The following is a 21,348-nucleotide window of genomic DNA, read 5'->3' as shown; positions in this document are numbered from 1 at the left end:
GGGTTTTATCAGATTGAAGAAAATATATTAGCCAGTGACTAATACTGAAAATGCCCTATTGATTTTTAAATTAATATTCAGAAGCTAGTAAAGAAAACTCAAAGTAGGAAAAAGCGAGAGGCTCTTATCAGTGGCTGTAATAATTTGGGGTATTGCACCTTTACAGCAGCCTTTCTGATTCGCGAGTGAAAATGATTGGAGTATGTCAGCATTTTCTTTTCTATTTCCCTAGGATCTTAGTAAGAGTCCCAAGACCATGAAAAAGCTGCTACCTAAGCGCAAACCTGAACGGAAGCCTTCAGATGAAGAGTTCGCGTCGCGGAAAAGTGAGTGCCTGCGGTCCGTGTGGAGGAGGACGTGGCCTGCTGGTCGCACAGGCTGTGGCGTTCAAGCAATAGAGGGAAGCATTGGTGGCTTTCTGAAGACTGTAAACAAAAGTAGGGTCTGCCTCTTGAGGCACTGATAGGAATAAGCTGGGTAGCGTTTACCCAGGCAAGCAGGAGAAGCGCCTCTGTGTCAGCAACGAAGCCTCCGTCAGTCCCAGCACCACTGCCTCATAGCCCTGTCCTCATCTAGTGCGGGGGCCAGGCCTGGAGGACTCTCCTGCTCTTCCGCATCTCCCTCTTGCCCGAAAGATATTCCACCCACACTTCCTCAAGTGCCATCGTCTCCCAAAGCACGCTCCATCCGTTAGAAGCGTGACCCGCTGTGTGGGTTGCCCCCACCGCGCTGTTCTCTTGCTGTCGTTGGTCTCTCTGCGGTTGGATGTACATGTGTACCCATCCCATCTGCTCCTCAGGGCTAGGCGTCCGACTCAGCTCTGGGTTCCTACGTGGCCTCTCAGCAAGCACCTGGCACCTATTAGGTGCTCAGTAGATAGCTTTTGAATAAGTGGAGCTCTTTTCAGAAGCAAGTGATTTTCCTCGGGGTGACTGCTGGGAAGGGGTGCACCTGAACAGATTGCTGTGGACTGATGGGTGTAACCTGGAGAGGGTGAGCCAGCCCTGGGGAAGTTGCAGGGTCTGTCCTCCAGGGCTCTGCCCTGTCCCGCCCCTGCGTCTGAGCTTGGTCTGTGCTGGTCCTGTGCCTTTACTGCTCACCTCCCCCAGCCTCAAGAGGAGGCCCAGCAGCCATTTGACACACACACACACACACACACACACACACACACACACACACACACACACACACTGTGCTGTGCCACCGGCTGGCCTCTGTCACCCCCATCTCATCATCAGTCAGCCCTGTGAGATGACTGTGCTGGACTGTGTATTCTTTTCTTGTCCTTGTCACCTGATGTCCATGGCAGTGTAAGTCACCATCCTGACTGTCCTTCTCTTCAGGTAGCCCAGATCCCTCATGAGATGGTGAAGCCCTGGGTCTAGTGATAGAACTGGAGCTGGTGCTGGCCGCCTGCTCTGCTGTTCACTGGCTGTGCCACGGCTTCTGTGAGAGGCTGTTCTGTGGGCCCCTTCTTTCAGCAGGTCCAGGAGCAGCACTGAGCTGGGCATGGGGCTGGCTGCAGCTGAGACCATCATTCATGGACATGTGCTTTGTCAGCACCTTCGTGGGCTGGGTGCAAGGGACAAGATGTGGCCGAAGGAGCTCCCTGTTTGCACAGAGCCACGTTTTAGTAGAAGGATGCAGACAAGACACAAAACGAGTGAACAGTAGAGTGTGTGCTGGGCCGTGGAATGGTACAGACACCCAGTGGGTGGGGGGGGGACTTGGTGCCAGGGCGCCATGTGAGCCACCTGCTGGGCTGAGGAAGCAGGCCAAGCAGGTGTCTGGGGAGGAGCTCTCCAGGCCTGGTCACAGAGACCCTGGGCAGGACCCCAGACTATGTTCAAGGAACAGCATGCTCTGTGGGCCGGAGCTCCCCTGGCAGAGCGGGAGGTGACACAGCGCCCTGAGCAACAGGCAGCCAGAGTCTGGTTCCGCAGAGCAGATGACAGGACCTGGGTTTTCACAGGACCAGGGGCTGCCGTGTGGGGAACAGACAGGCTAGAGAGGGTGATGGGACCTGGGCTGCCGTGTGGGGAACAGACAGGCAGAGATGCCCTCATGACACTGAGAGTTGTTGGCTGTTTGTTTTTGTCTGGCTGGCATGTGGAAACACGAAGATGTTTTAATTTTCATTTCTTGTTTCAGTGAGATCAGACATTTTTTCCTACAGCTCTTCTTGTTTTGTGAGTTGCTTATTTTTACCTCCGGCCCCTTTCGCAGTTTGAGAGTAGGGATACTAATTTTCTCAGGGGTTGGTAGGACAGTCATAAAGTTAGGATATTTGCCTTTTTCCAAATGCGTTGCCGATAAAATATTTTTTAAAAACTGAAAACCTTTTTTAATATAACTTTTGTAAATATTTAGAAAACAGTTATCTGACAAGAAAATAAAGGGCGGATTCTTTTCACTTTGGTTGAGTTGATGTCTGCGTTCATCACGCCGGTTGCACTGGAGGCCTTCCAGTTTGATGCTGACCTGCTGTGCGTCTCTCGACAGGCACAGCTGCTTTGGAAGAAGATGCTCAGATTCTGAAAGTCATCGAGGCTTACTGCACCAGCGCCAAAACAAGGCAAACACTCAATTCAAGTAAGTTTCACAGTAATTTAGGCCTGGGGCTTGTGGTGGTCTCTTGTGTTTAGTTTCAAATTGCAGTCCGAAGAAGCCCGTTGTGGTGGGCCCCTTGCAGGACCCACCCGCCTGACCTCCCAGTGAGTGAGGTTTCAGTGTGGGGGGTGGCCGGCAGGACATCAGCTGAGCTTCTGGTCCCTAAATTCAGGGAGCTGGGTCTGAGCTGCGGGCAAAATTGCTGTGTGATTTTCTAGATAAAATTATACTAGGAAATATTTAAATATAAGGTATTTCCAGAATTCATAATGCTTTTGCTAAGAGAAGACGTGTTTAGAAGATAGTGGAAGATTAGTTCAGTTATTTCAGCTATTTAAACTATTGGTATGGTACTTGAATTCTTGGATATTTTGTTATATTTTTAGCTGCTTAGAGATGTCCAAAATACAAACCGTTAAGCAAGGCTTCTTTTAGCCTTTTTAAAAAATAATTGCTTTTAAAATTTTTTTTGTAAATTCACTACAAATTTATTCAGTAGATTTCAGAACCGCAGGATTTATCTGTGTCTGATGTATGGTGTCTTAAATGAAAAAATTTTTTCTATTAAGGTGGCTTTTTTCTTTTTTTGAAGACGGAGTCTCTCTCTGTCACCCAGGTTGGAGTGCAATGGCGTGATCTTGGCTCACTGCAACCTTCGCCTCCCGGGTTCAAGTGATTCTCCTGTCTCAGCCTCCCAAGTTACTGGGATTACAGGTGCCCGCCACCATGCCTGGCTAATTTTTTTGTGTTTTAGTAGAGACGGGGTCTCACTGTTTTGGCCAGGCTGATGTCGAACTCCTGACCTCAGGTGATCGACCTGCCTTGGCCTCCCAGAATGCTGGGATTACGGGTGTGAGACACAGTGCTTGGTCCTAAGGTGGCTTTGTTTTCTTTAAAATTCTCCTTCAGTGTTATGAGTGAAGTGGAGCAGGGTGGCAGCTGACGCAGCGTGCCTATCCTTTACTCTGCTGGCATCTGTGTGCCCGGGACAGCTGACGTGTGGGCACATGGTGCTGGGGCCTCGGACACCACAGGTTGTCCTTCTGAGAACTGGATGATTTCTGTATTACCTCAGCATAGAAACTGATCTCTTTTCCATTTTAGGCCTTGGTGTCCTTTCCAGCTTGACTGTGGGCAGGTCACTTACCTCACTTTGTTCATCACCCGTGGTGTGGTGGTTCCAGTTAGTGTCATGTATTGTTTAACACTGAGAAAAGGAAAAAGAAGGAAGAGAACTTTTCAGCTGCTTTAGCTTTTGTCAAAGACAGGTACAGCTGTGAAGACAGGGGAAGCAGGGTCAGTCCTTCATGGAATCTCCATTACCTAGAAGCTGCTTTTTTTTTTTTTTTTTTTTAACCATTTCCAGTATTTTGCTGGTATTGTACTATGTTCCGCCTATGACATTAAGACTTTTTGCCAAGGGTCAACACTGTTGGTTTTTTGGTCCATACTTGGATGAAAAATACCCATTTGTAGTGACTACTCATCGGAATAGGAGAGAAATAGAGAAATGGAAAGGCCTGGGTAACCTATCAAAATGTGGAATGAATATGTATATAGTCACACAATAATGTGTAAGTACACATTGTTGTAATGAAAGTATTACATTTTCATAATTTGATACTGATCGTGTTCTAGGTAATAGGCTATAAAATGGGGCCATAACATTTTGGATTTTGAATTTGAAATTTCTTTGTCATCTGAATTTCAGTTACTTGAAATACAATTTTAATCCAGTAGTCTCAGATGAACAGACCAAGTTCGGTTGGCCATTCGAGTCTCTGAGTTCTGCATTTGTAAATTTAACCAACTGCAGATCAAAAAATACTCAGAAGAAAAAGAAACAGTAAAAAGAAACAATATAACAGTAAAAAAAATAAATAAAAAGTATGCTATAACAGCTATTTCTATGGCATTTACGTTTTATTAGGTATTACAAATAATTTGGAAATGACTCAAAGTATATGGGAAGTTGTGTGTAGTTGAAATGCAAACACCATGCCATCTTATACTGGGGACTGGAACGTCTGAGGATTTTGGTATCTGAGGGGAGTCCTGGACCCAATCCTCGGTGGTTACTGAGGCGCCCGGCTGAGGGTTGAGCTTTGTATATGTTATTGTGCATGCCATGTTTCTTCTGCCCAGGACCCCATGACATGCTGTGGCGTCACTGCCTCTGGCTGCCTAAGGGGAATGACCCATGATTACCTTTTTCTTGTCACATTGCCTGTATTCTGTATTTCCATTTCTCCTGTGAAAGAAAAGCGTTCAGTGATACATTGATTTTTGTTTTTAATTCATACTATGGGCAAATCACTCTGGGGCTTCAGGGAGCTTATCTTCATATATGGCCTTAAACCTTACACTCAGAACTAGGGAGTAATAGGAGAAATTGCTCATTTGTGCTGGAAAGGTGTTATACTTAAGATGTTTGGAAATGGGATTGTAGTGAAAGCAGCTCTTTTTACGTTAAATGCTTAGTAAAATGGTTTTTAGAAGAATAATATATTTTACCTAAAATGCAGCTCTGTTCACACATTTGGATGCCAAGAAGACTTTGTAAACCAAACTTCTTGGTGTTAATTTCTAACTCCAGGAAGTAATGGCCCTCACAGCCTGTTATGACATAGTTCTTGCAATCTGGGAACAGAGGTCAGTTTGAGAGAAGCAGGAGCGGCGGGGGGGCCGGGGCTGCTGTGGTTTGCCTTCACTCAGCAAGGGACCCCCGCCGGCTCTGCATGGAGGGAGGCCTGGCAGCCCGGCCTGCCTCTCAGCCCAGGGGCCTGGCCGTAGGCAGTGCTCAGAGTTGCCAGCCACTTGTGATATTTCTCTCCTGCCATGCTGTGCCACTTCCTCTGTCATTCTCCTTTTAACACCGGGCATTTCCACTTCACGTCTCTCTTCCTGCCAGCAGAGGGTCTGCATTGGGGTGGCCTGCATGGCCAGCAGACCCAGCTTCCCACTGCACCCTGCCTGTGGGCTAAGATCGAGTGCACCCTGGGAGCAGGTGGTGGGTTCTGGGGCTGTGGGCCCTGGCCAGGCCTTTTCTGTCCTCTTGAGTTCTCACAGTGGTTATTGATTGATCAGGTAAGTCCAGACTCCCTCTGGGATTTATGGTCTTGACAAAGAGACAGCTGAAGAAGCCTGTAAGAAATCCTTTGAAATTATTTTGCATTTGATCCATCTGTTTATTGATAGGAAACAGTTTTTAATTAGTCACATAAATGGTACCTTTTGCAAATGATGTCTTAAATGAGACTATTTGTTGATTGAATGTGGAATAGAATTGGTTAATTGCCACATGTCTATAGACTCATCTTTTGGACATGGGTGTAATTTGTAAAAGATTTTCTTAAAGGAGGGCTTTAGAGCAATGTCTTTTTTTTTTTTTTAAAGGGAGCAATTTTGAAGCATTTTGTGTTAGGTTTAATTAGATAATAATTGATCTAGTTTTATTCTAAGGGTTTTGCTAACGTTCATTATTGAAACCCAGCCGTATATAAGGAGAAATATGCATTGTTGCCAATTTTTAACAATGTTTTCTCTTTTCCTTCTCTTCCCGTCACCTTTTGCTTTTGTTCCATGTTTTGGTTGTGGCTCTTCCTGTCGTTCTCCTCACCCCCTGCCTGTCGCGCCTGTCCCTCCGCCCGCCCGTCTTAGCATGGCAAGGCACTGACCTGATGCATAATCACGTCTTGGCTGATGATGACCAACCAAGCCTAGACTCCTTGGGTCGTCGCAGTAGCCTTTCTCGTTTGGAGCCTTCAGACCTCTCGGAAGACTCTGACTATGACAGTATATGGACAGCCCATAGTTACAGAATGGGTTCTACATCTCGTAAGAGCTGTTGCTCATATATCTCTCACCAGAACTAATGCACTTCTGAGCTTTTCTTAACAAATGCTTGTTGTATCGCAGCCTGCTTTTCTTAGATGTTTTCTTGCTGTTCCTTGTCTCTTTTATGTGATATTTTAACAACTTTTGAGAGTGTTCCTGATATTTCCCATTGTACTTTGTGGAGGCTTAACTGCCGATGCGAGTATACATTCGAATGACTGACTATTGGAGGGAGGTGGTGTGTTCATGTGAGCCTACACCCGAGGGTGCTCTTCGTAATGGGTAGTCGTTGTTTTATAGCTCCAAATGGTTTTTTTTTAATTCTCAGTGTAGCAACTGTTTGATTTCTTTCTGCATATAGCCGTATGAACAGTTTTTTATTTTATACTGAAATCACACAGGTTTGTGATCTAAGTGCCAGAACCATGGGAGGAGACTCTGGCCTTATCTGTAGGGACCTAAATTTTTTAAGTATAATGAACACTGATCAAATAGTTGTGGAGAGATGAGAAGAATACAAGCAGCAAAGGTGCTGTGAGCCCAGTTCCAAGGGCTATGTTCTGGTAATCATGCAGAACGGCGTGTGGGCTCTGGGCCTTGGCAGCTGCGCAGACGGGCGGGCGTCACGTGTGTTCAGAGCTTGTCTCCACCTCACGGCTCTGTGCTCTTCCGTGTACTGCGTTGTGGCCGTGAAGTGGGAGCTCTCCTTTCCAAAGGCAGAGCTTACTGTCATGGCTCAGATGTTCACTCTCATCTTCACCCCAAACTTGCCTGAATTGAAATGATTTCTGTTATATGGCACTTAGCAAGCCTGTACCACTCTACAGGAAAATCTCTATACTAAAAGTTTGAAGTCCGAAATCTGATGAAACATTCAGCCTCTGCAAGTGTAGACTACTAGCCTGTATCTGGAGAGGCATTTGGAATACTTAAAAAGTCAAGTGCTGTGGCTTCAGTCCCCGCCGGCTCCCCACCCCTGACATCCATACATACGTTGTCTGGAAGAGCCATGGACACATCATTGTTTTCAGCAACCAGCTGCAGTGAAACTCCGTTTACAGCAACCCCATAGTGTAAAATGGCAATGCCTCATTGTAATGGGATATTGAAGTTTGTTGAAGATTTACTAGGTTGCCATGTTGCTCACTTAAAAAAAAATCTCCCCCATTTTCCTGGGATTTGTTGTAAGGAGTTTTCACTGGCCTCACTCAGACCAGTTTCTGCTTCAGAAAGAACTGAATGTGACCTGTTGCATTCAGTTGCAGCATCAAATCCACAGCTAGTCATTGCTTGAGGGGCCAACTGTGTTCTTTCCCATGCACGCTCTACTTGGTGTTAAAATGGAACCTTACAGATGTGTTTTAAGTATTCATTGAAACCAGCTTCAGAAAACAAGGTGCCATCATAAATTGAGAATAACATTTCTTCCTTCTTTAGGGTGGCTGTAATTCCAGGTGGCCGTGATTTCTTTCTTCCCCCACCGCCCACTCCTTCGCCAGACCCACGTATTCAGTGTTCTGATCTTGTGTGTGCAGCGTGAACTCTGATGCAATATCAGTCTTGTCCTGGGAGCCAGGTCCTGCTGCTCACAAGCCCAGAGCTGCCGGGGAGCTCCTGGCAGTAGCAGCTTGTTTAGAAAGTTGGGTGGCTTCATTCAGGATGGACCCAACTGATGGCACAGGAGGCATCAGGGCAGCTCTTAATTCCAAATATTGGTCTGTTGCAAAGTAGCTACTGAACTGCTCATACCACAGAAGATTTTGTATTTTTATACCAACTAATAAAAATAAGGAAGTTGAGCAGTCTTCTAAAATTAATCAAATCCCAGTGTTAACTCTCCGGCAGAGATGGGGTTTATATATGTTCAGCCAGATAGTAAATGGAATTTTTGGAGAAATAAGATAACCACAAAGTTTCTATACTTACTATGAGTGGATTTAGAAGTGACTGTGGTTTTGTATCACGTACAGTAGTCCTCCGCGTCAGGGAGTACCTTTTTGTTTGCCTCGAGATGAATAATTAGCACATTGGCTTAGCTGCCTTTGCCTTCTCTCAGAGGTTGCCCATGTCATGGGCTGTGTAGACCACAACACTCACAGTTGCTGCACTTGGGTTTTCCTTTAATACCAAGTATCATTTGGTTATCTTACCAGGACATTTTCATTGATACTCTGTACACCAAAGTTGTGACAGTTTCCCATCATTCCATTTTGTACCAGTTCAAGGCATTTTGATGATGCTTTTTGTTGATGCCAAGATCCCTGCATAATAATAACCTGACCTTTTCTTTGTTTGCATTTGTTTTGAATGTCTAACACCATTAGCTTTTGTGACCTGGTTAAGAAATATTAATACCACAGGCCCGAAAAGACAGTTCTCTGTGGCAGTGGTGATATGGCATCCAGAGGGCCAGTGTTTCTACTTTTGTGGGACTTGAGTCATGCGGATAATAGTATCTTCTGTTCATGCAATTCTCTAATATCTATGTGTACAGTTAGTATTCTAATGAAAGGATGAAGAGTCTGAACTAGAAGGTAGGTTTAAGCCATCACCAGGCCTTTGCAAATGGCCTCAAGGGTGTTCCCTTTGAAGTAACACTTGCCACAAGTATATAATAAGCTATATTAATTGTGTTTTGCATAAAATTGCCAAAACACAGTAATGTGTATATAGTGGTATAAGATCTTGAAAAAAATCTATTTAATTGTGCTCTTTATCTGTGAATGGGAAAAGCCATTTTTAGTAGGTGACTACCATTTGAAAAACTCAATTGGATGTATATCTGAATGTTGCATTGTATTGTACAGTATGCATATTATTGTTTGTGGTTGCATATGGCAATGAAGTGTTTGTTTTATAAAAAATCTGTTATGTACAGTCGAAATAAATTTTGGATTTGCTAGCCCGTGGCTTTTAATATTTGTCACATGGGGGAGGGGAGTAGCAGAGTTTGCAGTTTAGTGTGATTTGGCTGCTCTACCTGAACGGAACGTCTTCCAGAGGCAGGCGGGTGACAGATAGAACACTTCTGCCTGCCCTGATAGAAGAGGACGCTTGCACTTCCTTAAGTTAGCTATGTTCTGGACAAGACAAAGTCACTCCTTTTACATTTTTTATTTCATCTATTTCCCTTTACTTAAAACGTTTTCAATCACTGATCAGTTTGTCTTCAGAAAGAAGCATTATTTTTGTGTGTGCGCATACATGAGAAACAGCACAATTTAAAAATTTTTAATTTAAGGCCGGTTTTTAATTTTTGTTTAATAAAGTGCTTGTCCAGCCAAGAGGAGAGTAATGAAACAAAATAAAGGGGAAGGAAAGAAGTTCTTGGTGGCAGGTGTAGTGTTAGCACAAGGTGCGGACAGTAAATGCAGAGAACTCTCTCAGCGTGAGATGGGAGTTTTCTTTTCCTAAGAAAAGGAAATTAGACTCCTAGAGCCATAAATAACAAAATGATTTTTGGAGAGATCTTATTAAATCATTTTTCTTTAAGTGTAGTCATATTTTGCTCCACTGTGAATGTTACTTGATTTTTAGTTGACTCTAGGTGCAGATTTTAGAAAGATAATGAATTTAAGGTGAATTTTCCTGTAAATGTCCTAGATCACTGGCCAGATAGACAGATGTTCTGTTCTGATTAACTTAAACTATCTTTAGGCTTTTGGTATAGGCAGACATACACATGCATGCGTGCACACCACACCGGTGCCTGGACTGGACAGTGGACGCTGCGTTGTTCTGAAGCAGTTAGTTGTGTGTTGTCAGACAAGGCCCCAGAATGGTGTCTAACAGCCAAGCATGGCGGCCATGAGTCAATATTGGAGCCCCAGGGGTTGATCACCACTGTGTTGCTGATGTGGCAAGTCATCTCATCTATGAAATGGAAAGACTGGATTAGATCTGTGTTTCTTAAACGAAGCTCTATAGTTCTCTAGAGATACGTGAATATTTGGGGTGGAGAAGGGGCAGGGTTCTCAGACATCTCTAAAATTTTAACTTTTGTGCTCATGTTAACACACGTGTACTAGGCTTCTCTGGATCACACCTCTGAGTGAGTGTTGCTGTGGGGTCCCGGTGCCTTCCGGGGTTTCCAGCCACATGGTGCACAGCAACCCGAGTGGAATGGTTGCTGCAGGATTTTTCAGCACTTGGTGGGTAGACACTGAGCATCTACAGGCACATTCTTGGAGTCCTTGAGGTTGAGAAGTACTGGATTGGTGTTAAATATGAATCATTTCATTATATTCGTATTTTTCTTATTCCCACCTCCATATGGAAGTAATAACCAACCAGTTTTGTGTATGTGGTTATCAAAACAGATTATAAGCTGATCTAGCACTTCTCAAAATGTTAGCCACAAAACCACAAGATGTTAATAATGATTTGTAAAAGAAAAAAAAGTTCAGTACTCAAATGCATTTCAGAAATGCTGAATTAAGATTAACCGAGTATTTTTATGGCAGACTTCATCAAAGCTTCTGTTGCACTACACTGTGAATCTCCAGGAAATGTAGCACCCAACATTTCCTGAAATGATATGTTGTGGAACCCTTCTCATCTCCTAGAAACAGAAACGTTTGGGAAACACAGATCTTGACTGTGCTAGAACCGTCATGAATGTGTTCACCTATGTCTGAGCCTCTGTTATGGATTTTAAATAAAGTAACAGAAAATTCTCTGATAATTCTGTTAAAATTGTTTTTCCAACCTAGGTAACTTGGGGAAAATGTGCCATGATGCCTCTAAAAACACTTTAATCTTGTTAAATCTGCTTTCTAAAACATTGTTCTTTAAAGAAATAGTCAACTCACATTGTAAACTTAGCTGGGCATTTCTTTGTTGATTTTTGAAAGACTGTAAAAATTTTCCTTTTAGAAAAATTGTATGTTGAAAACTAGGCAGATTATTTGAATTGTGTGATTTCTAGGCATGTTAATAATCCTCATTTACAAGCGGCCTTGGCATTTTTAAGATCCATAAATGGCATTTTTCACGTTAGTACATTTCAGGAATCAAGCAGTTAGTACATCCTGTCTGTAACACCACATTTTCCAACTTATATTTGTATATCACTAAATCCTTCTTGCATGCTCTAAGTGTAGCTGTAGAAGTGAGACCTGTGCCATGCAAATGCAGTAACTGTACCAGTTCTTACAGGCTTAGATGCTACATAATGGAGTGACTTTTATCTTTATGAGTTTATCTGTTAAAAGATACTTAACAAAATGTAATATTTAAATCCTCGGAACAGCTCTAGAGAAGTAGTTTGGTTGTTCTGCTTTATAAAGAATGAAATTGAGACTCAGTGCTTAAGTGATGTGCCCAGGTTAAGACTCACCACAAGGGGCGTCCCAGCTCTGGCTGGAGGCAGCGGACACACGGCTCATGCCCTCACGACTCCTGTATGGAAGTTGACGCTATGTCTGACCCATTTCTTTAAAGTTGACATTCTTCGTGATCCCATTTTATATGTCACTTGAAAATGTTAATGCTGGAAACAGGTGATGTAAACAGGTTGTCTAGGAAGGTAGAAGACACAAAAATAATTGAAATACGGAACTTAATCTGCCTGATGCGCAGTTACATAACTTTTTCCAGTGTCTCGTTAGCGACTCCATTTGAAGAAATGTATTGCAGACCTGAATGTGAGATACACGAGTAATACCTTCCGTGGATTTGACTCTAACACAGTCATCAACTGTCTGGGCTCAAAGCAGGACAAATGGGTAAATGGTGGGAAGATTAGGAGTTGACTGAAATGTGCAATGTTGCCTGTTTACTTCACTTTGCAGGGAAGAGTAAGTGAAGTCATTTGATTTCTTCACATGTGGTATAAATATCCGAATCTTTACGAATATTCTGGATTTTCAATGTTTATTTCCTTTTTTATTTTCTATGAAATTATTTTCTATATCTTCTGGGCAAATAGCACATGAATTAATGTTTTCTTGAAGGAACATGGGCACCCTTTGCATTTGTATGAGAAGCTCTGGCAGCTTCTCCACCTGGCTAGCACCCCACACTTCTGCTGTAATCTCCTTCACATACCAGTTTCCATCCTAAGCAGTGTCTTCTCGTGTGGCTCATGTCTCTCAGCAGCATTACCCGTTAGCCTGGAAGGGCCTACCAGAAGGCAGCCCAGAGCCTGCCGCCCTCAGGGTCCTCTCCTGTGGCCTCTGGGAGCATGGGCACCTGGAACCATGGGAGCCCTTGCAACCTGAAGGGCTGTCTCTGTCCCTGTCTCCTGGGCCTGTAGAGATTCTTTGGGCTGATACTATCAGCCTCACGTTTTTAAAAACATCTTTCTGAAATCCGGCCTCAATGTTCTGTCCAAAAAGTTACTCCTGAGACATAGGTCACTGTGCATGGGTGGGTAGACTGTCGCCCCAGGGATGCATGTGAGGAGCTGTGCCCCCGCCTGCCTTCCTTCCTTCCCTGACAGTGCGAGGTCTGCCGCTGCCAGCTGGTAGCACAGTGAGGTTACGACAGTGTGAGCGGGAGGGAGGGTCGCCTTTAAAGGGGCATTTGACCCACTCTGGCAGACGCAGGTGTGCCAGCCATGGCTTGTGATGGAATTTTAAGTGCTGCATTTGATCCTAAGATCCTGCAGTTATCCTTATTTCCCATTATTGATGTGACAAGTGTCTCCTGAAGCTTGTGCTGCGTGACATAGGGTGGCACTTGGTTGCTTTCCCGGGACTTACTCTTATCTTATGCCTGAGAGGATGAAGGAACACAATGTTTTGATTTTGTTCAGTCCCTGGATTTCCAGTTTCCCAGGGGTGCCATTCTGAGGGGTAGAGCAGGTTTTGCAGATGCATGAGGGGCAGCACGTGGCCAGTGAGTGCCAGTCCTGGCCCCTGTTGTGTACTGCTATGGAAGTAGCAGTGGTACCCTCACGTGTCAGGAACGTCTTGTGAGCCATCTTACCAAGCTTTGGCATCATGGTTAACTGTGTTCCGCTCAGGAGCATAAGCATGCAGCGAAATGCTGGTGAAGCCATTCTTTAAAATCCTGTCTTCATAACACATGCTCATTGTACTGAGCTTTCCCGTGACTGAGGCCACACAGCAAGTGCCTTTCTTATGATCTGACAAACTTCTAGGAACAAGGAAAGACGAGCCAGAAGAAAGACCCAGCAGGTGGAAGCACTGTTTCCATAGTTAGCATGTCTCGAGCACGAGTGTGCTTTCTTCACGGAGAAATATCACAGTACCACTTGCAGGCGTTCGTGTTCTGTGATAGATTATAGCTCTCCTCTGATTTGCATCGGGTATAATTTTTCAAAAATATAAATGGTACACGTTATCATACTATATAATCTTCAAGAAAATACTATTTAAGATTTTCTCCCTTGCATTGTTAAATAGAATTTGAATTCTCTTCCTCACCTTTTTTTTTTTGAGACGGAGTTTCGCTCTTGTTACCCAGGCTGGAGTGCAATGGCACGATCTCGGCTCACCGCAACCTCCGCCTCCTGGGTTCAGGCAATTCTCCTGCCTCAGCCTCCTGAGTAGCTGGGATCACAGGCACGCGCCACCATGCCCAGCTAATTTTTTTTGTATTAGTAGAAACGGAGTTTCACCATGTTGACCAGGATGTTCTCGATCTCTTGACCTCGTGATCCACCCGCCTCGGCCTCCCAAAGTGCTGGGATTACAGGCTTGAGCCACTGCGCCCGGCCCACCTTTTAAAATGAGTATTTTGATTTCCTCATTTCTGAAGTACATATTTTGCAGCATTTATTGAGGGCCTGTCCCATATAAGCTCTTGTGTGAGTGTTGGTTATATGACACAAATGCTTCTCTGACGTGAGCAGTTTATTTCCTTTCATTAAGAAAAATGTTTATATTCCAGAAATATAAAGTTTTCATAAAGGACTAAATAATAAATTTTGCTTTTTGTAAACCATATGCTATGATGCTGTAATATCTTGATTATTAAATGTTGCTGTAGTGTGAAATGTTTTTATTGCCAGATCTTTGATTTATAAACACTGTATATGTTCTGCTTGGTCTCATATGTCTTTCTGAGACTCTTAGAATAATAGGTCAAAATGGGATGAATATCCCGAGCCGTACAGTCACAACCTTTAACTTCCTCCCTGTTGAAAATGTTAGGGTTGAAACCATTCATACTTCAGATTTTTGAAAGGCTCCAGGTTCCTTTCCTCTGTATGGCTTTGGTCACGAGGCCTGGGCTCAGTGGACAGAGGGGAAGAAAACTGATAAAAGATGCCCTCCTTTAGCTTGCCTGGATGAACATTTTTAAATGCATAGTTGCTAGAATTTAATATTTAAGTGATGTTGTATAGTCAAGTTATTTTTCTTCATTCTGCCATGGTATTCGCCTGAGGTTTATTTATTATGTTTCATGATCCTAGGTTCACGCAAAGAATCTGCTCCACAAGTTTTGCTTCCAGAAGAAGAGAAAATTATAGTCGAAGAAACTAAAAGTAACGGTCAGACAGTGATTGAAGAAAAGTAAGATTTCTTCCAGTATTCTCAAGCAGGCATTTGACCTCTGCAGTGGGACAGTAGGGTCTGAACAACTCCCTGAGGGTGGGGGTATGACTTCAGAAGCTTCTTTTTTTTTTGAGACAGAGAGTCACTCTAGTCACCCAGGCTGGAGTGCAATGGCGCGATCTTGGCTCACTGCAACCTCCACCTCCTGGGTTCAAGTGATTCTCCTGCCTCAGCCTCCTGAGTAACTGGGATTACAGGTCCACGCCACCACACCCAGCTAACTTTTGTATTTTTAGCAGAGATGGGTTTTCACCCTGTTGGCCAGGCTGGTCTCAAACTCCTGGCTTCAGGTGATCCACCCGCCTCAGCCTCCCAAAATGTTGGGATTACAGGCTTGAGCCACGGCACCTGGCCAGAACATTCACTCTTAAAATGTCATCATAGACTGAAGCTCCCTTGATTAGGCTTGAACCTGCCATCCACAGAGGGCGGCGGTGTTTAGTTGTGAATGCAGACAGTCCGCAGGCTAGGGCAGAGCAGCCCCGTGTACTCCACTCAGCCTCGTAAGTTTCCATGTGTCCTCTCCAGGCCTCACCCTGTTTATGTGTGTGCTCTGTTTCCTGTTTCAGGAGTCTTGTGGATACCGTATATGCATTAAAGGATGAAGTGCAAGAATTAAGACAGGTACGTCATAATCCATCTTTCAGTTTTTTTTTTTTCAAATGGGGAAAAAAACCCACATATTAAAAAGAAGCTGGCCAGGTGTGGTGCCTCACGCCTATAATCCCAGCACTTTAGGAGGCTGAGGTAGGCAGATCACCTGAGGTCAGGAGTTTGAGACTAACCTGACCAACATGGCAAAAACCCATCTCTACTGAAAATACAAAAATTAGCTGGACATGGTGGCAGGTGCCTGTAATCCCAGCTACTCAGGAGGCTGAGGCTAGAGAGTCACTTGAACCCAGGAGGCAGAGATTGCATTGAGCTGAGATCATGCCATTGCACTCCAGCCTGGGCGACAGAGCGAGACTCTGTCTCAAAAAAAATTACATATAAATAAAAATAAGCTGATTGTCTATAAGCAAAAACTAAAAGGAGGTCATGTCTTTCAGAAGTCCAGCAGATAAACAATTGGTTGTGTGTAAAGTGACTTGTTTAAACTCTTTTTTTTAACAACACTGATTTTGATGTCATAAACCATTACAAATTCTGTTGGAAGATTAATTTTAAAATATCGAAAGTTCTGTCTGGTGACAAATCCTGCGGGGTGCCCCTGAGATTAGCCTCTGCCACTGGATGGTCCTTGGCTTCCGAAGCCAGGTCAGCGAGCCAGATGTGGCGACTCACCAGGGGTGTTCTGGACATTGGCATGTAATATGAGTATGAGTGGCTTTGGCCCCCTGTCCAGTGAGACAGGGGAAGGTTGGGATGTTGCTTTGGCCGAGGAGCGGCCTGAGGTGTGTGGCCTGGATAGAGAGCTGAGAGCAGGTTTCCGTGTGGGACTGCACAGTTCTCCACCATTCTACGCAGTGTCCGCTGGGCTTCCAGGTACACCTCTGGCTGGTGGGTGGGCTCCCATGTTCACGCTTTGCCCCTAGCAGCAGCACGCATCCCAGTGCGTGTGCCTCCTCATCCCGAGACGTGCCCGGGTTCAGCTGTGCAGAGCAGGTGCTCACTCCCTCGCTCCTGCACCCGTCTGTTGCTGTTACTTCTAGTCCTTTCTGTAACTCTGGAAGGTGGTTATAAATGCACAGAAAGGCTGGGTAGGAGCTATCCTATCTGCAATTTCCAGCCATTTTCTTACGGTATGTTCTATAGAGATTCATTTGTGGACTTCATAAGAGCCATTAGGACCGTTTCCATCCCGGGAGCAGCTGCAGAGTCAGGAGCACCGCCACCCTGTCCAGGTGGTTAAGCTTCACGGACCCCCATGACCTCACAGTCCACAGGCAGCTCACGCAGGATTTCATGAATTGAGGCCTTAGCTCCTCGAGGATGCGCATTTGGGGAAAGGAAGCCCTACGCAGTACCAGAGATAGTGAGCATACTGTGGTCTGCTTAATTTACAGGACAACAAAAAGATGAAGAAGTCTCTAGAGGAAGAGCAGAGAGCCCGAAAAGACTTAGAGAAGCTGGTGAGGAAGGTCCTGAAGAACATGAACGATCCTGCCTGGGACGAGACCAATCTATAAGGGACGTCCTTAGTTCTTTCTGTGCAAGACCAGTTCTGAAGGGTGCGCTCAGGACCGCAGGGCAGAGCTGGGTGGGGCGCCACCTTGCTCTCTGTACATAGAAAAGCTGGAGCTTATTCTGCGAATGGAGACGATCAAACCATCACTGAAGAATCCAGACGGGAGGGATCAACTCTGAGGACCTGAGCTGCGTCAATCCCACTGCGAACCTCTCAGTTACCTCATTCTGCAATAAGTTCAGAGACTTGACTAAAAGGCTTGGTTGTCCAGGCTTTTAATTGAATATATAAATATTATATATACATGTTTCTTGTAAATATCCCAGTTTGAATGCATACCCATGGTGGTTCTGTCAGGGCTAATCCCTGTGCTAGAATGTCCTTTCCAGCTACATGAATGACAAGCCCCACGTCCACACCCACCGGAAGCAAAAGCCTGGTGGGTGTCTGGTTCGTCCTTCACCATCATGGCCTCCTCCGTGCTGTGACAGTACTTCCCGTATCGGTATTTCTAAATAACCTTATTTATACCTGCAAAGGTACACGTCAGTCCCATTCAGAAGTCTTAAAGCAGCGTGACAGTCCCAGACCTGCAGAGTTCTGAGGGCAGCTTGCTGGCTGACAGACTCAGTCTTGACCTCGAGGAAGGCCCACGCGGCCCCGCTGCATCCACCTAGAGGTGTTCGCTCTTGTCCGCTGAGTACCGTGATTCTCAGATGAGTCCGCTGCGTTCTGGGAGGTGACACACGTTTCTGTATAGGCTAGTTCAGTAATAACAGACAGTTTTGTCCTCCCTTAAAGAGAGGTCTTATTAGAACCTGTAAATAGAATGTATTATTTATTGTAAGTCACTGCAGCTGATGAAAGCAGATGGAGGTCATGCTGCAGGCTGGTGCTGATGGGTGGAGTTTTGCTGTCAGGTCAGACTCCCCCTGAGGTCCGCTTCACCATCGGCTGCAGCCAGCAGGTTTCAGTGCTCACCGAAAGTAAACTCCCCTCTTTCAGCAAGAGTAAAGCAATATACATCTTAGGTTCACTAAGTAATGCAGACATAAACAGGGAACATTTCCCCCACTGTGTCCCAGTGCAGAGGAGATGGGCGAAGGAAGCCTGTCCGCGCTGTGGCTTGCTGGACCCGGGCTGGCTCTTCAAAGCCCATGCTGTCCTCACGGCAGCTTGCTGGGCCCGGGCTGGCTCTTCAAAGCCCGTGCTGTCCTCACGGCGGCTTGCTGGACCCAGGCTGGCTCTGCAAAGCCCGTGCTGTCCTCACGGCGGCTTGCTGGACCCGGGCTGGCTCTTCAAAGCCCGTGCTGTCCTCACGGCGGCTTGCTGGACCCGGGCTGGCTCTGCAAAGCCCATGCTGTCCTCACGGCGGCTTGCTGGACCCGGGCTGGCTCTGCAAAGCTCGTGCAGCCCAGGGCAGGTTTTCATTCTGCTGCAGCAATAAATCTTGGTGATCACAGGACCTTTGCTTATGGTTTCCCCTCCTGTGAAGAGGTTGGTTTGAAAGTGAGATACACTTTTCCATAGAACAAGCGTTCTATCTTTAAAAGCCAAAATTGCAGCACCGTGGATTACTGGTCTCAGAACAACTCACTTGGCATCAGATTTAACTTTCTGATTTTCAATCTGTTGGCCAAATTGCCCTTTAACTGCACCTGAATCCTTGGTCTTCGATGCCTTTGAGCCGGACACCCTGGGAGAGGGTTCTGTTGCTGTTTACGGTTCTTCCTTGTCTTCTAGCTTCCTGCCCTGACTCTGGCCATAGGGTCTGTCTGGGCTCAGCATGGACCTGGCCCATGCTGCAGAATCTGGCCTCACTTGGACTTTTCATTAGAATTGCCAGCTTCCTAAACTTGGCATATTCCTCACTCATGCTGGCACAAGCAAAGATCAACACTTCCTGTTTTGGTAAGCTTGAGTTTGGAAGTTATTTTTTGGTGATGCGTAAGACATTGCAGTGGGAAACCATTTAACCTGAGTGTGTTGAAGTTTGCTGTTGTAGCAGGTGTTAACTCAGGAACAACTCCGATCTCTCCGCCCCTCTGCCGGGAGGCGACATTCATGTCCTCTCGGAGCAGGTAGCGTTGCTGTCCGATCTGCAGACCTGCCTTAACGCTCAGATTGAAGTATTTCACAAGAATACTTGTGTTTTTAACAGCCTTTCCCCTGGACGGTGTGGCCACAATGGCCTCATGTTACTGCATTGCCTTTTCTTTCTGTGGATCCAGTATCTTCCTCGGTTTTTTAGGGAGCAGAAAAAATGCGTCTGAGAGCAACTCTTTTTAAAAACCTGCCCTGTTGTATATAACTGTATCTGTTTCACCATGTGACCTCCCAAGGGGGTGGGAACTTGCTATAAACGTTTAAAGGGGCCACGATTTGCCCGAGGGTTACTCCTTTGCTCTCACCTTGTCTGGATGAGGAGATGAAGCCATTTCTTATCCTGTAGATGTGAAGCACTTTGAGTTTTCAGTGACGTTGGGATGCAGCATCCGAAGCTCGTTCCATCACACTCGGTGGCGTCTGTACTCGTCCACATGCTCTGGGCGTCTGGGACCTCCAGCGCCTGTCCTGGTCCTGTGGACTTCTTCATGCCAATCATTTCTTCACCTCTCTGGGACACCCAGGGCGCCCGTTGACAAGTGTGAAGAAACTCCTAATTTAACTGTCATAGACAATGTCCTAGTGTTGACTACTACAATGTTGATGCTACACTGTTGTAATTATTAAACTGGTTATTTTTCTTATGTCACAGAATGTGCCACTTCATCCTCTTTGATGCGTTTTCCGTGTGCTTGATGGCTTTACAGTTTCTTTGGGCTTTAGATTTTAAAATCCTGTATGTTTTTGATACTGGAAGTTTTCATGTTTCTTTTCAAGTCTAGAGTTTGCGAAAATGTGAAGATTTTTAAAGACAAGGAAGGAACACTGGAAGTCGTAGGAAGAAAACCTGCAGTAACGGGTCACGCCGGTAGGCACAGCGCCCAGGTCCTCACCTGTGCCTGGAAAGATGACTTCATTCTGGAGGGCGCTCAGGACACTGTTGTGTGGGATCAAGTAAGCGAAAACTTTCTCGAAGGTATCTGTGGGATCCCTTTTAGGAGCTGTCATAAGACAAAAGGAAATTGCTCGTGTGTGTCCTCGTGTGGCTTTGGTGTCAACAAGGGTGTCTGTCTTCTGGAAGGGTGTCTGGGAGAACCGAGTGGGGTCTCCTGTCCGTGGACCTGGCTGAGGCGTGTCCACACCTCCACTGCACGTCATGTCAGCCAGCCAGAGGTCAGGCAGCCACGCGCAGCACCCAGGCAACTGTGGCTTATTGTAGGAGCTCAAAGGAAGTCAGGATCTAAGCTTTCAAGGACTTTAATCATTTCAGCCTAAAACAAGTAGACGTTCAAAACTTCATTTCTGTTGATCTGCATTGTGACAAGAGTGTGTGGTGTATAAGTCACCTAATTTGAATTGTTATCTTATGGGTGGAGTAAGTAGGTATTTGTGCTCAGTACCTCACCAATAATGAAAAACTAGCATGTGTGTGAGCCGTGTGTACTGTTTTAACTGTCTACTGTTTTTAAAGGTATACTGAGCCATGTATACTTTTTACTTTATTTTCTTGCATAACTATTTCTATTTTTCCCAAAAGCAGGTATTATTTTCCTAATTTAAAAACTAGCGTGTACTTGAGTTTTTAATTGTGAAAATAATACCTGTTTATGGGGAAAAGAGAAACAACATGCCAAGATATAAAGTGAAAAGCATGTATTCTGCCACCCAGTGCCCTGCCCTGCTCTCCAGGAGTAGCTGCGCCTAGGTTCTTCTCTTCATTCTTCTGAGCAAATGGCAGTGTGCAGTGTCTGTGTTGAACTTCTTTCCCAGCAAGTGAGATTGTGTTAAATTCAGTATTTCCTAATTTGCCTCTTTGAACCTTATCTTAGGTGTCTTTCCATATGGGTATATGTAGTTCAGCCCTTTCATTGTTTCTGACCACGGCATAAATATTCTGCTGATGGAAGGCGCTGCAGCCACCTCTGAGTAGATACTTGGGAGGGGCAGTCGCTGTTGCAGAAATGATCTACTGAATAACCTTATGTGTACAGCTGCGCACAGATAGCTCAGTGATTAACTTCTGGAAACGTTTGTGCGTTTTTAACTTTGATAGAATTTGCCAAATTTTTACGCGGTGTTTTGGAAATTACAATCTTGTCAATGACACAGTTCCGGTTTCTCAGGGAAGTAATGGAGCCA

The 21,348-nt window shown here is 45.2% G+C and overlaps 1 protein-coding gene across 7 annotated transcripts in view; it reads left to right on the top strand.

The window, feature by feature from the left end:
- The window catches only part of ARHGEF7 (Rho guanine nucleotide exchange factor 7), a 183,681-nt gene extending 163,828 nt beyond the window's left edge, over positions 1 to 19,853 (top strand). For 4 of the 7 annotated variants that reach the window (XM_021667879.2, XM_021667886.2, XM_064361867.1 and 1 more), the window contains 6 exons: positions 233 to 326; positions 2,503 to 2,592; positions 6,271 to 6,447; positions 14,831 to 14,930; positions 15,542 to 15,596; positions 16,982 to 19,853. In XM_021667879.2, the coding sequence (XP_021523554.1) occupies positions 233 to 326; positions 2,503 to 2,592; positions 6,271 to 6,447; positions 14,831 to 14,930; positions 15,542 to 15,596; positions 16,982 to 17,104 (639 nt within the window). In that variant the 3' untranslated portion in view covers positions 17,105 to 19,853. Of the gene's footprint in view, positions 1 to 232; positions 327 to 2,502; positions 2,593 to 6,270; positions 6,448 to 7,884; positions 9,357 to 14,830; positions 14,931 to 15,541; positions 15,597 to 16,981 lie in introns of those variants that run through there. The other 3 variants (XM_021667882.2, XM_064361866.1, XM_064361868.1) reach the window with 2 other exon arrangements.
- Positions 19,854 to 21,348: the final 1,495 nt, after the last annotated feature.

The sequence above is a fragment of the Aotus nancymaae genome, unplaced genomic scaffold, assembly GCF_030222135.1.
Source record: "Aotus nancymaae isolate 86718 unplaced genomic scaffold, 86718_ANA_hifiasm-v0.15.2.pri h1tg000044l, whole genome shotgun sequence".
NCBI lineage: Eukaryota > Metazoa > Chordata > Mammalia > Primates > Aotidae > Aotus > Aotus nancymaae.
Note: the sequence above shows the minus strand (reverse complement) of the source record. Positions and strands in the feature narration are given on the sequence as shown.